Below are 16,303 nucleotides of genomic sequence, written 5' to 3'. Positions count from 1 at the left end.
ATCAGCTCCTACTTAGTTCAGAATGGACTGTATTCTCTTATTCTTCTTGCCACATTTCTCTCACACAGGTAGCTTTGCTCACTTAAGCATGGATATTTAAGTTGTACAAGCACATATTAATTTGCATAGCAAATTGTAAGGGACATATTGAAATAATAACCAATGAATAAAGGTTTAATTACTTTTTACAATCAGCATGGTATTCAACTTCACCAAATAAAACGTTTTCTATTTGAAAACAGTTACCTATAAAAGTTTTGTGATTTGAATTAAAAACGATGTTATTACTTATTAGCAAAACATTAAAACCAGTACTGATGGGCTCTGTGGAAGCAGCAGTCATTCCTTTATAACTTCTAACACTTTGTAAACATTGTTCTGGAATACAGTAGTGAAGTGAGGCTTTGACTCCTTCACCAAGAGGTTACACAGCGGCGTTTTCCCGGCGTTAGCAGGATCCTCCACATCCCAGATCTCAGGCATACTGCAACCAGGCCTAGAAAATCCAATACAGAGATTAAAAATCAACATATATCAAATAACCTTAGTCCTGATTCTATTTTACTTGTCCTATTTAAACAGTTTAACAATTGATCATTTTTGTTGTTTGGTGCCCAAGTCGGTATGATACATAGCAACCCTATGAACAGCAGATCCGAACCCGGTCCTACTCTGTGCCATCCTCACAATCTCTGATACACTTGAACCCATTGTTGCAGTCACTGTGTCAATTCACCTGGTTAAGGGTCTTCTTCTCCTTCGCCGACCCTCTACCTTTCCAAGCGTGATATCCCTCTCCAAGAAACATGCCCAAAGTATATGCAATAAAGCTGTGTCATCTTTGCCTAACTCCTCTTTAGAGTACGTAAATGTAACAAGGAGTTGAAGGAGGACAAATAAGACCTACAAAATCCATGAATGCAGGCACTGGCGTAAAAGAGATTTGGGCTGCAACCTAGCTCGGCTGCTTTGCAACAACATGATGGCTGGACAGTTAACATCATTCAGTCTGTTGCTATATTTGTAAAACTGATTAAATAACCATGACAGAAGTTTGTTACGAGGAGTAATAGAAATAGATCTAGAATCTCATAATAGTTGTTGGCAGTGGGTGAGTTATGTTTTCTCAGAGCTGTTTTGTGGTGTGTTTTCTTTTTAAAAAGAAAACTTTTCCAGTAAGCCTTTTTATCTCCAGTTATAGACCCATCCCCCTATCTGAGACTATGAGGCAAGTTGTTGTTAGGTGCTGTCAACTAGAGTATGACCCACAGCAACCCTATGAACAGATGATTTGAACCCCGTCCTATCCTGTGACATCTTTACACTTCCCAACACACTAGAGCCTCATGAAGCAGTCACTTTCCAATCCACCTGGTTGAGGGCCTTACTCTTCTTCAACTACCTTTCCAAGCATGGTATCTCTTTCTAAGGAATAGCCCCTCCTAGCAACATGCCCCAAATATGTGAGGCAAAGTTTCATCATGTCTCCAAGGAGCACTCTGGCTGCACTTTCTCCAAGACATGTTTGTTCCTTTGGCAGTCCAGTGTATTCAGTACTCTTCTCCAGCACCATAGCTCCCTAACTAACAATAAAATAAAACGTGGTATTTCTTCTCCTCCATCTATCAAGTCCTACTTTGTATGTTTTAACTATTGCTAGAATTTCTAATCCGGGTGCTCTAGTGGGGTAAATAAAGTCATTGAGAGTCAGAATTGACTTGATGACAGTGAATTGCACTGCTGGTGAACAATGGTTTCATGGCCATCAAGCTGATGCCTCCTCACGGTGACGTCACGTTTCAGAGTAAAACTGTGACCTATCGGTTTTCCATGGCGCTAGCAGTGCAGCACATTCCACGCTGTGCTGTTAAACAGGTTAGCTGTTTAAATCCACCAGCTGCTTCATGGATGAAGGAGAGGCAGCCGGCTCCTGTAAAGATGCACTGACTCAGACACTTGATGGAGATTCACCACGAATCCAAATCTCATCCAAGGCAGTAGGGTTTGGGTTTATAATCCTTATAGGAATATGTGACCAGGCATTTCTTCCTTAGTACCTCTAAGTGGTGTGGTTCCCATTATCAACCTTCTCAGTGCCAACTGTGACATCCAGGGACAATTCTTTCATATTGGCTATTTCATTTCACATTTTTCCATTATAAAACAAGGCTATTATAAATTCTTTTTATCTCTCTCTCTTTTTTTTAACATGAGAAAGTGTGAACGCAGTCCCATACTACCACAAATTATGCACCTGAGTTTCCCACATTTGGGGAAACAGCAGGGGTCAGCACATCTGGAGTACAAAGGATAGGCCTCACCCTGGGAAAACTGCCTTCATGATCATGTAGCTCCCTTGCCAGGTAAGTATTATAAACATTCTTCAGCCTGTATCTGTTCTGCAATATCAACTTCTGAAGCAGCAGTATCGTTCTGTCAAAAAGCCAACATAATTTTTTTACTATGCATTTCAGCAAATGATCTCTGAAAAAGGTTCTACCAATGAGTGTTCCCACAGGTGTTTGAGTGCACAATTTTTTCACACCCTGAAAGAGAGCAGAGTCAACAAACATTGAGCAAGAAAGACTGGACTCATGTTCTCTGCCTTTTCATTTTCTCACATGTCAACACTAAACAGTACCTCTGGCTAGCGGGGATGGCATTTCACATGGATTCACAAGCTGCACCCATGAGGGCAGCAGAAAAGACATCAAAGGACATTACAGCAAATCTGCCACTTTTCCAAAGTGCTAAAGAGCAAGGATACCAGTTCAAACAATAAATTGTACTTGACCTAAGTCATGGAATTTTCAATTGCTTTATATGCATGTCAAAGTTGGAGAATGAATAAAGAACATCAAAAGAGAACTGACATCTTTGAATTGATGAAGAATATAGAATACATGGTGAACTGCTAAAACGAACAGGTCTGTCTTTGGAGAAATGCAGCCCCAATACTCTGTGGAAGCAAGGGTAGAGAGACTTTGTCTCACATACCTTGGGTATGTTGTTAGGAGGCTCATTCTCTAGTTAAAGGCCTGATGCTTACAAAAGTGTAGTGTCAATGACAGAGAGGAAGACCCTCAGTAAGATGAACTGATTAGGGGGCTACGATCATGGGCTTAATCACAGCAGAGACTGTGAGGGGCGCAGCACTGGGCAGGGGTCCTTGTTGTTGTCCACAAGGTCGCTGTGAGCTGGCGCTGACTTGACGACACCTGACAACAAGAGAGTGGGGAGGAGACTGTAAGAAGAAGAATGTGGTCTAGCTCTCAGGGCAAGCTCTCAGCTTACCCCAAGAGGACAAGGAGCCATCCTTATGCACTCTCTCTGGCTGAGAGCAGCATTCTTTATCTGATATTATTTTCTTTCCTTTTTAAAAATTATTATACTAGCTTTTTTACATGGTTCAAATACATCATTTTCCACACAGGAACCCCCAAATCCTTTACCACTACCACCATCAAATTGTATGACCCGATGATTAACATCCACCCATCCTCACTCCTCTGCTAACCCCCTCCCCCAAAAGCTCATACTCATTCTACAATAATGGTTTTATACAGTATTTTTCCTTATGGGACTGAGTTAGTTCACTTGGCATACTGCTCTCTAGTCCCTCCCAAGTTAGGTGGTAATTTACAAGTGCTGCTGCTTCATACTGCGTAGTATTCCATTGTGTGAATGTACCACAACTTCTCAATCCATTCAACTGTGGTTAGGTATCTGGGCTGTTTCCATGTTCTTGTGATGGTGAATAATGCTGCTATGAACATGTCTTTCGTCTTCTTTTGTTTACAAAACAGTGTGTGAAGACTATCCAGGTGCTCAGATCCCAGGCACTCTGCAAACATCTGGAACACAAAGGCAATCTACCCTCTGCAGCTGTCCCATATTCAAAACACTACGTGGGGCTAGAAACAGGGAAAACTCTTCAACAAGACTCAGTTTAGCTTGAAGAGGAAAAAAGATTATTAAAATGATTTTCTTTTCTCATTAATCTACAAGAAGTCTCAGCTTGGCATAAGTGAACTGGAGAGCACAGCCTTACAAAGGTAAACAAATACAAATTTATACACATTCTCACACACAACCCATTGTTTATTTTTTCAATTACAACTTTATTTTCTTAATTACAGTCACAGAAACAATAATCCTCCCTATAAATTTTTATTAGATTCTGTTCACTTGGAATATGCTAATAGGAAAATCAACAATTAGTATTTATTTAAGTTTTCCTGTGGAAAGATACATAGAAGCTGTAGCAGAAACTTCTTTTCACATATGAGTCAGTAAAGAATAATTCTGTTGTCGTTCCCAAGTGCACCACTGCCATATGGTGGGCGAGTACGATGAAGTCAGAGGGGTATCAGTATACTGAAGCCTTCTGTTCACTGGGAGGTGCTCTTCAGGCAATTCTGACTCACAGGCACCCTGGTCCTGCACCATCCTCACAATCTTCACTATGTTTGAGCTTCTTGTTACAGTCATTCTGTCAATGCATCTCAGTGAGGGTCTTCTTCTATTTCACTGAAAGGACTTTACCAAAAATGATATCTCCCCTTGAAAACACGTTCCAAGTACATTAGGTAATTCTTGCCATTCTTAGAAAGGAAAGTTCTAGCTACACTTCTCCCAAGACAGATATGTTTGTTCTTTTGGAATTCCATAATATACTCAATATTCTTTGGCAACAATATGCAAAGGCATCAATTTTTCTTTGGTCTTCTTTATTGATTATCCAACATTCACATGTATAATAAGATACTGAAAATACCACAGCTTGGTCAGGCACATTTCAGCCCTGAAAAATGGCATTTGTAAGGAGGCCTTTTGCAACAGCTCTCTCCAGTGCAATATCCTATCTGATCTCTAGACAGCTGCCTCTATGGGCAAGCTTGGTTACAGAGTAATGTCATATTCAAAAGTAATATAGTATTTCAAAAAACAACCTTCATTTCTGATGAAATGGCTTCTCATCTCTTCACCAAGTGAATGGCTTGCTACTCTAATAGGTGCTCACTAAATGACTGTCACATCAGGCTACTTGAAAGAACATTAAAATCCTTATTTGCTCACAAATCATACTGACACAGCTATATCCTGGTCAATGAATCTTTCTGTAGACACAGATATACTTTAAAGTGTAAACCAACAGAGTGTGGGTCATAGTAAAGTGAAATATTTTCTAACTCATATAAGATGTGAATAACAAAAAAGCAAGCTGCAAGTGGAGCTGTGGGTAGGGACTCAGATCTCCCCACAGGCTTTGATGTGAACAGTGGAGGCCCTGACTCTTCAGCTGCCTGATTTATTCCATTATAATGAGATAATTACTGTATTTTATCTGAGACTCTGGAAGTCTTTTGAAAAAACAGATGTACTTTTAGATAAAAGTTTTAAGTAATATCAAAAGAAAATATTAGTAATTTGGGAGATCATCATGCCAATATAATCCCTTTAAGATAACATGCCAATCAGCACAAAATAAACAGGTATTTATCACCAGCTTCTTCTCAACAGAAAGATGGGGAATCTCCTCGCATGCCATTTACAGCCTCTGAACACCTGCTAGAGGGTCAGTTATGAGTTGGTTCTAACTTGCCAACACTGATCTGAGTTGAGCTGTTTTATCAGAAAAGAAAAAGTACATTCAGATAGTTATCTAAATATGGTTTTCCACTTCTATTTTTTAAAATGTTATATATATCTCACACATGCTACCATTAAGGCATTTGTCTGAAAACTCAAGAGACTTTTCATATTACATAAATATAACATACTGATTGCATGGAGTACTCACTTAGATCTTCGGACACACCACGACTCTTCTAGAATGTAATAATTGACTTTCAACTTCATCAACTGCTGCTTCACTTCTTCAGCTGCTTTTCGGCTATACATTGAGTAGACAATTTTTGTTCTGGCCCTTTAAAGAAAAACAATTGGGCAGAAGTGTTTCAAGATTAAAACAGATTAGAGTCACTTATTTGGAAGAAAGCATTACATGTAACTAGAAAAGAGTATATTCTGTTAGTATTTTTGAAGTCAGGTCAAGAGAAAAAGCTTTGAAGGAGTTCCTGGAGAGCGATGAGAGGTACAAAATCAGCTTTACCAAAGAACTTGGTCTTTGTCCTTGGTTCCTGAGAGATAATCTCTCAAATCTTGGAATTTCCCAAATGACTGTCTTGTCTTTGTTCTCTGGGCCATGCCTGGCAGGTGATAGTAATGAAGTGATGATGATTCATAGGTAATCGTTGGCCAGGCCAAAAAGTCCCACTTCTTATGGTCAACCCAAGCTCAGGGGAGCAGAGAACAGTAGGCTGTTCAATTAATCAATCAATGAAAACTCTGGAAATCGCAGCTCAGCTAACCCTCTGGTTGGCAAGTGACATTGGTGCATTATTAAGTGGTGGTATGTTCCTTCATGGGACATGGAAAATGTATACGTGGATTCTCCCTTATGTAACACTCTATATATTTTTATATTTGTAACCTTTTAATTACACTGTAATTGTAAATACAGCACTTTCCAGAATTTTGTGGATCAGTCTAAAGAATTACTACTAAACCTGAACAAGTAATGAGAATCTCCAATGTTGTAGCCAACAGGCCAGAAGTGTGGAAGACCCAGGGACCCCTGCGTAAATGGCTGGCATATGCATTCTTAGGGCAAACTTGGTAGTCTAGAGTGCTTTTAACTTGCAAGACTGAATTTAGGTTGTGTAATTAGGGTCAGAAGCCCAACTGCATTTGCTGTTGGTGTCAAGAGGATATTTAGAGTTAGAGTTGGCCTCACAAAAGGTACAGGCAGACACTATGAGGATGCTGGTGAGGTCAAAAGACAAAGGCTCCAGCACATGGAACCCAAGGGGTATTTTACATACACCCTTAAGTGACCAAAGCTAGTCTTTTCTTGTTTCACATTCTTAGCCATCTAATCACAAATTAAAAGTCAAAGACTTACTTTGTGGACAGAGCTGAACTATATAAACACAACTATAGATGTAGTATAAAATGTAACTCTTTACCAGTATTAGTTAGCATTAATTAATTTTATTTCTAGATTTTAAAAGTTAAACTTACTTCAACAAAATAATTCTGAAAATAAGTTTTCCAAAGTGGATTTTTTTCAATGACAAAAACAAAATTTTTTATTTACAGAATGAATATCACAGTTACTAAAAAATATTAATAGAATTTACCCAATAATTTTGCAAATTATTATCTTGAATGTTCCTAGAAAGTGCATGAAAATTAAATTTCTTTTTTCATATAAGAGAATGTGAGGCTCTAAATTATAAAAAAATTACTAAATCTTAAAATAAGGCATTATAAAAAATAAGGTGGGCAGCTATAATGGCAGCTAATTAATGTACAAGATCACTATTGTAAAAAATAGGAAGATAACTGTAAGTTGAATATAAATGTCCAAAAGGGAAAAGGTAAGGGATGGAACTCACTAGGATAACAAGAGTTTAATGGGAAGACCGACTGGGGGGAGGAGGAAAGAACAGAAAAGACTCAAAGGGGAAGGATGGTGAAAGGATGATGGAATAACAGGCATAGATCAATAGTAATTGATTATATAGGGCACAGTAATGATTGTCTGAAAAATAATGTAAACGAGGGATTCTATGGAACACAATGTATATGAATGAAACAATGCAAATAAATCACTGTATGGAAAAGAATAAGGTGGGCAACCAGTATGAAAATTTACAGTTTATTAAATCTAAAAAAATGCCATGAATACAGAAAAGACTGACTAAAAAGAGCAGTCATGGATAGTTACTAATCCTCCCCCAAATACATATCTATACCCACACTCTAAATGGGGTATTTTTTCTGATTATTTTTATGTTTGCACAACACACTTCAATTCTGTCTTCAGTTAAGAAAGTATCTTGACCTTCCTCCATTCGATCAAAGGCCAGAAATGCACAGCCCATAACAACTACCCATACAACTTGTGCATGCCAGCAGCATCATTTCTTTTAAACAGCAACATATAATCAAGGAGGTCTGTTATCCAAATTCTGAAAACAGAAAGTTGGGGGTTTTTTATTTTAAATTATCCAATCTGAGGTTTGACTTCTACTATTAATGGAAAATTCTTTTAAATGAAAATAAAACTTACTCTCTCTGCTTAATTATGATAGAAATTGCTGGAAATGACAACAGATCAGACATGGAACTTAAACCAAGAAGCGAGGCTAAATGTTAAGTAACTTCAAAGGGACTCAGTATTTAAGGCAAGGATTTCAGCTGCTTTCTTTAATACCATTTCATACTTATCCACAAGTAGACTTAAAATAATGACTTATAATTATTTCCCATTTCACTTGTCTGAGTGTTTTTATTCTATCATGTGGCCTTAACTTTACTTCATTTTTAAAATCATATAGAATTCATTTTTGAGGAACATACATTATAGAATACTTCCTAGGCACTCACAATTTCAAGAACATTTTGATATTTTCATGTACAAAAAGCTACTTTAATTTGATTTAAACAACTCTTTAAATGAGGCTTTAAATTTAATATAGTATAAGCACTGTCTCTGACATTCTCCTGATGAGTCTTACTCTAAACTCCTTTTAGTGTTTTTGAGGTACATGTTGGTAGGTAAACTTTCTTTAGCCTGCAACTAAGAATTTACCACGATAAAACTATGGAAGTCAGTTTTTTCACATTTTTATCATAAATTTGTTTTTGCAAAATTTACATCTCAGAGATGTTTTCTTCCATTTGTTGATTTTATCTTCTTTTCTCCTAGTTCTGGTCTCTCTCTCTCTCTCTCTGTGTGTGTGTGTATCTGAGCATGTACACATCACAGATAAAACTTTCCAATCCTTGACTATAGCCATTAAAATTCATCTCTCATTATATTTTTTGTCTTTTACTTAAAAAAAATTTCAATAGACTCTTTCATTTCAGAATAATTTTAGATTTATAGACAAACACTGCAGAAAGTTCTTGTGTAGCTGCACCTTGCTTCCTTTACTATTATCACAATAAATAATAATAATTATTATTATAAGCTAGACTTTCTAGGGCTGAGTATATTTTAAGCTTTGGAAATTTAGAAAAAGATATTTCCACAGTTAAGGCACTGTAGGTAAAAATACTAGTACTATTCTTGACTCTTAATCCTGGAACAAACAAACTGATTGGGTCAAATACATTATTTCTGTCAAGACAGAAGTGGCTTCCTCCTTCAACTGGAGGGTTACAGAGGTTTTGACTTCTAGACTAAGCTCCAATTGATTTTTAAAATTATTTTCTTATTATATAGGCATTATCAGGTAATTAATAGGCATCAAGGCTAAGAGAAAAATCTTGGTGGTGCAGAGAAATTAAGTGAACAAAAAGCCATGGAGTCTGAATCCTCCAGGGGTTGGGAGGGAGAAGGATGTAGAAGTCTGAGTCCATAAAGCTTTATAGCCTAGATTACCATAAAAGCATTTTTTTTTGTCTTATAGGGACAAACACTGACAGCAATGATTTGACAGGAGATTAGGTAAATATATGTCTATTATCAATGTTTTAATATCATTAATAGATAAACAGATAAATAAAAGACTGAATAAAACACAACTTATATGGAAACACCATACCTTCAGAACAGAATGTAGCTGACAGTGTACCCAAATAAACTATACAGATTGGAAAAGCAAAGACTCTGGTTTGACTTTTAGTATCCTGAAGTAGGGTTTGTTTGCTTTTTTTTTTAATGAGGACAGCTGTCAGTCACCTTGTACTTGGCTCTATGGGACAAACTCTGACTGATAAGGGTTTTTTGGATGTTGTAAAGCATTGTTAACTGGTAGGAATTGAACAAAGTATGGTTTCATTCTTCTGTCGGCTGGAGGAGATAACCTCAAAGGTCAGAGCTGTGTTGCCCTGTGTAGCCTTAAACATTCTGTCTAATTAGCAGCCTTCTAGCATTGCTACCTCCTCTCCCTCAATCTCCTATCAGCAAATCCTTTTGGAAACACTTTTTATTCTGCTTCTCGCCTCACTCACTATCTACTGGATAAGAATATTTGGGTTTTATGAACAACATGAGAACGGTGTACTAACCTCAACCCTGCATCTTCATAATGTGGGTGATTCACAACTGGCCGGAGAGCAGACAGCTTAACACTTGCCATCGTGGGCATGGCTCCTGCAAACACCGCATCTGTGAAGCAAGACAGAAATTCTCAGGTAAACACTCAAGTCGGGGAGTCTCACAGTTTCAACTCAGTCACAGTCACTACAAAAGTGAAGACATGCTTAGAGAAGTTACTCACTCAAAGAATTAATCTAAACAACCAAATCAACATGACTGTTGTGGAGTAGAGATTTTGACTTTTGGGACTCTACGACACAGATTAGAACTGCCTGATGGGTTCTTATGGTTGTATTATCTTTATAAAAAAAGACTGGCTGCTACACCTTTTCCCTCAGAGTCATTAGCAGATTTAGACCTTTTGATTAGAGGGCAAGTGCCTGAGTCACTGAACAACCAGGGCTGCTCTGAATGAAGTGAACAGATGATAACGTGGTGACCAGAAAACAGGCTTGAATAAGCTAGTCTCCTCAATCTTCACCATTAAAGCCTCTTTGCTTTTTCTTTCCAAAGGTTTTTAGAAACCTTTTCTGAGTCTAGGAAAGAATTATCAAGTCAACTGGAAAATTTTTTAGCCCCAAAAAGCTGTGGAAGATGATCCAGTATCTAATATCCAATCATTTGAGTGATAGTCTGATGGCCATCTTTATTTTATGAATAAAATATTACATTGTTTGAGTTCATTTCAAGATGGAGCAGGAAGGGCACAAACTTAAAAATTCATGAGCTAAAAAGAAAACGTCTTTTTTACAATATGGTATGTAAAAATGTGTAGGGATCCCTGGTGGCTGCATGGTAAGGCACTGTGCTGCCAGTCTAAGAGCATGTGGTCAGAAGCTGTTCTGTGGGCAAAGACGGGCAATCTCCTCCTATGCCATCTACTGCCTCTGAAAACCCACCGGAGTGTCACCTCCAATTCAGCAGTACCACATACATAAATTTGGAAAAATTTTGTAAAAAACTACAATGTACAGAAAATAGCATATTAAGTTACTAAAAAAAAATGTACATAGTTTTCCTTGCCAGGTAGGACTGAAATCCCATTTCTATAGAAGTAGTACTGCTCCAGAAGTTCAAGGTAGCCCAGGTTTAAGATTTTTTTGATGTGGGTAAAAAACCCACTAGATTAATAAAAAAACAACAAAAGTTTCTACCTGGTTTAGTACTGTATTTGATCCACTCTATAAGTTCTTCTTGTGGTAAATTGCTGAACTCTCCAACAATATTCCACTGAGTTTGAAGATTTGCTGAACCTTGTATTGACATTGCTGCTAAAACAGCAAAAACAACTGCACCAGGATGTACCTTGCAAAAGAGCCATCCAAATAGCTGAAACCAAATCAAGGGTACATTGGCAACTGTTAGTACACAGCAGTATGTAGCCAGTGAACCTTCTTCCCAAAGTAGAAGGTGACACCTGCTATAGTCTCTAATAAGGATTAAATTACCCCATGGTTATTGTCCAGAACCAATGATCCGTGGGACCAACAGAATTCTGCCATCAGTCATTTACAGGTACGACATGATTTAGATCAACCTGCTTTTTCCAACTAAGGTTCAACTAAGGCCAGACCATTTATAGTTTGAAGTGAACAAGGCAAAAGGAAAATGTGACGTCTCTTATTTATAAATCAGTAAGAGTAAAAAAGACCCAACAGCAGAGCATTAAACCAAGTGTGGGACCCTTCTGAGCACCAGGGTCTTTGTAAAGGCCAAGACACAGGACCAGAAAGCCAGCCCTGGGTAGAATTCTACTTCCTGTCACACTAAGTTTAAAGTAAGAATGTTCCAACCAGTTTCCTCTCCTGGTCCAGCCCTGAGAACCAAGCACAGTTGGCCCCACCTAGCTCCAGGCTCGCCATTAGGAAGCACTGCTCTCAACACCACCAGCATTCTGACTGGGAATCTGAAGGCTGCTGACTAACTTGTTCTATATTCAAAGAGCCAATACACAATAAAGGTGCTTTATTTCAATCATTCTCCTCACAGTGTTTTCATTTATGGATCTGTCGAGTTAGATTTCAAGCTTTTTGATGACATACACCTCGACATACACCCCTATCTGCCATCTTATGCCACATATTTCCTAAATTTAAAAGAAACCCTGTTATTGCACTTTGGCTGTTTGTTGATGAGAAGGTGACACTGTTGAGAAACAGAAATCTGTGAGTACAAAATGAGAAGGCAGTCATCTAGGAAAAACAAGCAGCCAACAGCCAGAGGGTTTGAATGAAATGAAAAAGTGAAAGTCGAGAATATGCACACAAATGTACATAAAGAAATGAAACACTAAAGGAAAGTTTGATAAATGTAGTTATTAGTAAGACTGTAATGGGGTAGGGGAAATCCCACAATAAACACGAACGAAACATAATGTAAATCAAAGACTGTATGAAACAATGTACAGGAATTAAACTCAATATATATGAATGATTCAGGCCATGGTCTTTGTAATCACTTGCTATGTGTAGGAAAGCTGGACAATGAATAGGAGGATAGAAGGAGAATTGATGCCAGCTGTGGTACTGGAGAAGAGTATTGAATATACCATGGATTGCTAGGAGAACAAACAGGTTTGTCCTAGAGAGGGTGAGACCAGGCTGCTCCTTGGAGGCAAGGATTCTGATGTTTCATCTGACATACTTTGGACATGTGCAAGGTAGGACCAGTCTTTGGAGAGGGATGTCAAGTTTAGGAGGGTAGAGGGACAGCACAAGAGAGGAAGACCCTCAATGAAGTGGACTGATTCAGTGACTGGGGTAATAAGGTTTAGGGGTATTGGAAACAATAAGGTCGGCACAGGATAGAGCAGGGTTTAGAGCTGTTGTATGTAGGGTCGCTATGAGTCACAAGTGATTCAATGGCACATGACAACAACATATGAATGATAAAAATATTAATTAAAAAAGAGTTTGATACTGAGAACATTTGATTTGAAAGGTCCTAGAAATCAAATGGTAAAACTATTTGTAGGATATGTTTCAAAATAAAATATTTCAGCCAGCAAGCATTCCTTTCTATTAGCACCTGCAGTTATCATTCAGGGATTCAGTGTGCACTGGTTTGGAGTCTGCTGTTTCTCCAAAACGATTTAATCAGATTTGGCCCTTACCCTTCAGGGGAGATTAGTGCAAAGTCATGAGGAGTTTATTTACAATTTACCTCCGGGGTTTTAAAGAACTCTGGGTAAGTCAATACTAATTATTATTATTTTGATGATGATGATGTAGTATTGGTTTGCCTAGAGAATTTGTATACATTGTGTTTCATTCTTGGGCCATTCAATAATAAAAGTTAGCGCAAACCATCACAGTAGTTAGGCAGTAACAAGCAGCTTACCTGTCTTGAGCAGATCAAGGAAGCCATGACACACATGTGCGGGGTCAAAAAGAGTTTTAGCCTCATAATTAAAATACCCAGCGCTGCATACGCTAGCAGCTGCAGTGCATGATACACCAGCTGAGAGAGATAGAAAGGAAATTTTTTTCATTTTCACTTTTGAAGTTTAAGAAAATAGTGTTAAATGCAAATACAAACAAAAGGGGGAAACCTTCAAAATAAAAAAAATAACAAGCACCCCCCCCATCTTTAATGTCTGAAATTTCTTTCTAAAAACCTTATAAAAAATCACTATCAAGCCACTTTATTTTGATAGATGTTTAAAATTATAGTTGCAAGGCAAGTAATTCTACTATGGGTCAAGCCTGTGGTTAATAAAGTCCACATTTCTGAGTCTAGCTGGGTGCTACAAAAAGATCAAATAAAAGATGGTCAATAGAAAGGACTATTTTGGAACTGCCATTAAATATAGGTTGATCACAAGGAAGTCAGAGTAACACTAGGTCACATCTATGAAGCCTCAGGGCAAAGGTAGCCAGAAGAACCCACTGCCAGTAAGTTGATTCCAACTCCTAGCTAGCAGCCCTGCAGAATAGAGGAGAAATACCCAAGTGTGGGCTCTTCGTGGAAGAAGATGGCTGCACCGTTGCAGCTGGTGGGCTTGAACCATTAACCTTTAGCTTAACAGTCAAATGTCTTAGCTATAGCACTTCCAGAACTCCTGAGCCAGAAGAAATTATCTTAAATCACCTCTTCATATGAAATGATATAGGTTCCAGAAATAAGCTTCTAATAACTGTTGTTGTGGTTAAGTGACATCAAGTCAGAACCAAGCCAAAGCTGACATTCCAGGGGGTTTTCAGAGGCATTAAACTGCACAGGAAAAGACTGCTCATCTTTCTGCCATGGAGCACCTAGTGGATTCAAACTGCTTATCTTTGTATTGGCAGTGTGATTTCTTACCACTAAGCCACCAGAGCTCCCTTCTAATACAGCAGGGCTTGCTACAACAGAGCAAATGTATATCTTACTTAATTGCCTTAAGAAATGAATGCTGGAGTTGGATCAGGACAGAGCAGAACAAAATAAAACCCTAATAACTTTAATATAATAAGTAACAATCACCAATAAACTTGGACACTGGAACTAGAAAGTTCACTTATATTAGCACTGAAATAAGGAAAATATGAGAAAGTAGTACAGAAAACAGTAGAAAAAGGCTTTACCTCTCCATGATCAAACTGGTACTTTCTGAAATGGGGAGAAAAACAATAAATCAACTACAACTGAATCATTACTGAAGAATGCAGTTCATTTATATGCATTTTTATTTTAGGAATATGAGTTTGACAACTTCTGTGAAATCCCCTTCAAGAACACACAGATCTAAGATAAAATAATAAACATGTATAGATCAAAATTGGTCCAGCAACCGTTTAGGATAGTTCATTGCTTAAAAGGACAACATTATACCATGAATATTTGCCTATGTGGATACTTATGAGGTCACTAGAAAATACTTCACTAGTGATATCCTAGCAATGCAGGGGTTCAGGGGAGTGACGAGTCTTGTCAAAGGCAACAGGCCTGCTTCCCACTCCCCAGGTCTGCTCAGTTCTCCCATGGCTATGACTGCAACAGAGTTTAGGGTCTGAAAATCCCTCATTAGGGTCATACAAACAGTTAAAATAGTCTATCTGGCACCAGTACTTAGCAGATAAAGGGTATCTGTTCAGAGGTTTACATAAAGGATATTATATGTTTAGAGGTTTACATATCCCTGTCTCACTCCATACCTCTCCAAGTGAGAACCATCATGTCACTGAAGATAACCTTGCCAGTAAGAATTTGATCATGTTACCCTCTTACTTAAAATGGACTCCAGTGGGTTCCCTTTGCAAATGAGAATAAATTCTCAACTCCTCACTCTGTACATAGTCTTCCTTAGCTAGTCCCCACAGTTCACTCTTCAAGCTGGTCCCCACAGTTCACTCTTTGAACTCATGTTCCTCTTCCTGGCCAGTATGTTACAGTCACAGTAAATGAAATCTGTTCCTTACAACATTGGAGGGGCCTTTGAGTTGACTATCTGGCTTTTAGAACGCCTTCTCTCGTAGAAAATTAGTACATCTTGCCTTACTCTCCCTCCTAAAATGAACTCTTCAGAATTAAAGAGTACAAATCCATCCCTCCATCTACTTACTATACCTAAAAATTCTGGGGCTACATCAATAAAGAGGGTAGGGCAAGTCCTTTTTTCCACAAAGCTAACATTTAAGTGGAAGGAGACATCAGAAAGCAGTAAACAAGCACATACTATGTGTTGTGGTAAGGACATGAGCTGTAGAGAAAAGTGAAGCTGGTGTGGTCTCTGAGATTTCAGGAAAGGGCATTTTAAGCAGAGGGAAGAAAGAATGCAAAGGGTGGGCTAGCCAAAAGGACAGGATCACTAGAGATTAGAGGAGGGACAAAAGAATGACAAGGGACCAGATGATACAGGGCCTTTGAGGTCATAATGAGGCCTCTGACTTTACTCAGTGATTTGGAAAATTATTTGAATAGAGCTATGACATGATATGACTTCTGTGTTTAACGGATCTCGTCAGTGTTCTGTAGACAACAGATTAATGGGGGGTAATGACACAAGCAGGGAGCCTGTTAAGATGTTACCACAATTATCCAGAAAAGACTGTGTAACAAGGAATATGGAGGGGTGAAGTGGCAGACAAACTATGGATGCATTTATTAGTGCTAAAGGAAGAATCAAATTGGAAGAGGATGGGCCATCAGAAGTTCAATTTTGTAAAATGTGACATTTTTATCAGATGTCTAAGTAAAGATTATTAA

At 38.2% G+C, this 16,303-nt stretch overlaps 1 protein-coding gene across 1 annotated transcript in view; it reads right to left on the bottom strand.

The window, feature by feature from the left end:
- Positions 1–339: 339 nt before the first annotated feature.
- Positions 340–16,303, bottom strand: part of LOC102876319 (probable C-mannosyltransferase DPY19L1-like) — a 126,022-nt gene continuing 110,058 nt past the window's right edge. The window contains exons 18-23 of the mRNA XM_006887630.1: positions 14,683–14,707; positions 13,457–13,576; positions 11,272–11,446; positions 10,087–10,186; positions 5,804–5,929; positions 340–496 (exon numbers count right to left, since the gene is read on the bottom strand). Of these exons, the coding sequence (XP_006887692.1) occupies positions 340–496; positions 5,804–5,929; positions 10,087–10,186; positions 11,272–11,446; positions 13,457–13,576; positions 14,683–14,707 (703 nt within the window). The remainder of the gene's footprint in view (positions 497–5,803; positions 5,930–10,086; positions 10,187–11,271; positions 11,447–13,456; positions 13,577–14,682; positions 14,708–16,303) is intronic.

This window comes from Elephantulus edwardii, unplaced genomic scaffold (genome assembly GCF_000299155.1).
Source record: "Elephantulus edwardii isolate Elephantulus edwardi_28Jun2011 unplaced genomic scaffold, EleEdw1.0 scaffold00059, whole genome shotgun sequence".
NCBI lineage: Eukaryota > Metazoa > Chordata > Mammalia > Macroscelidea > Macroscelididae > Elephantulus > Elephantulus edwardii.
Note: the sequence above shows the minus strand (reverse complement) of the source record. Positions and strands in the feature narration are given on the sequence as shown.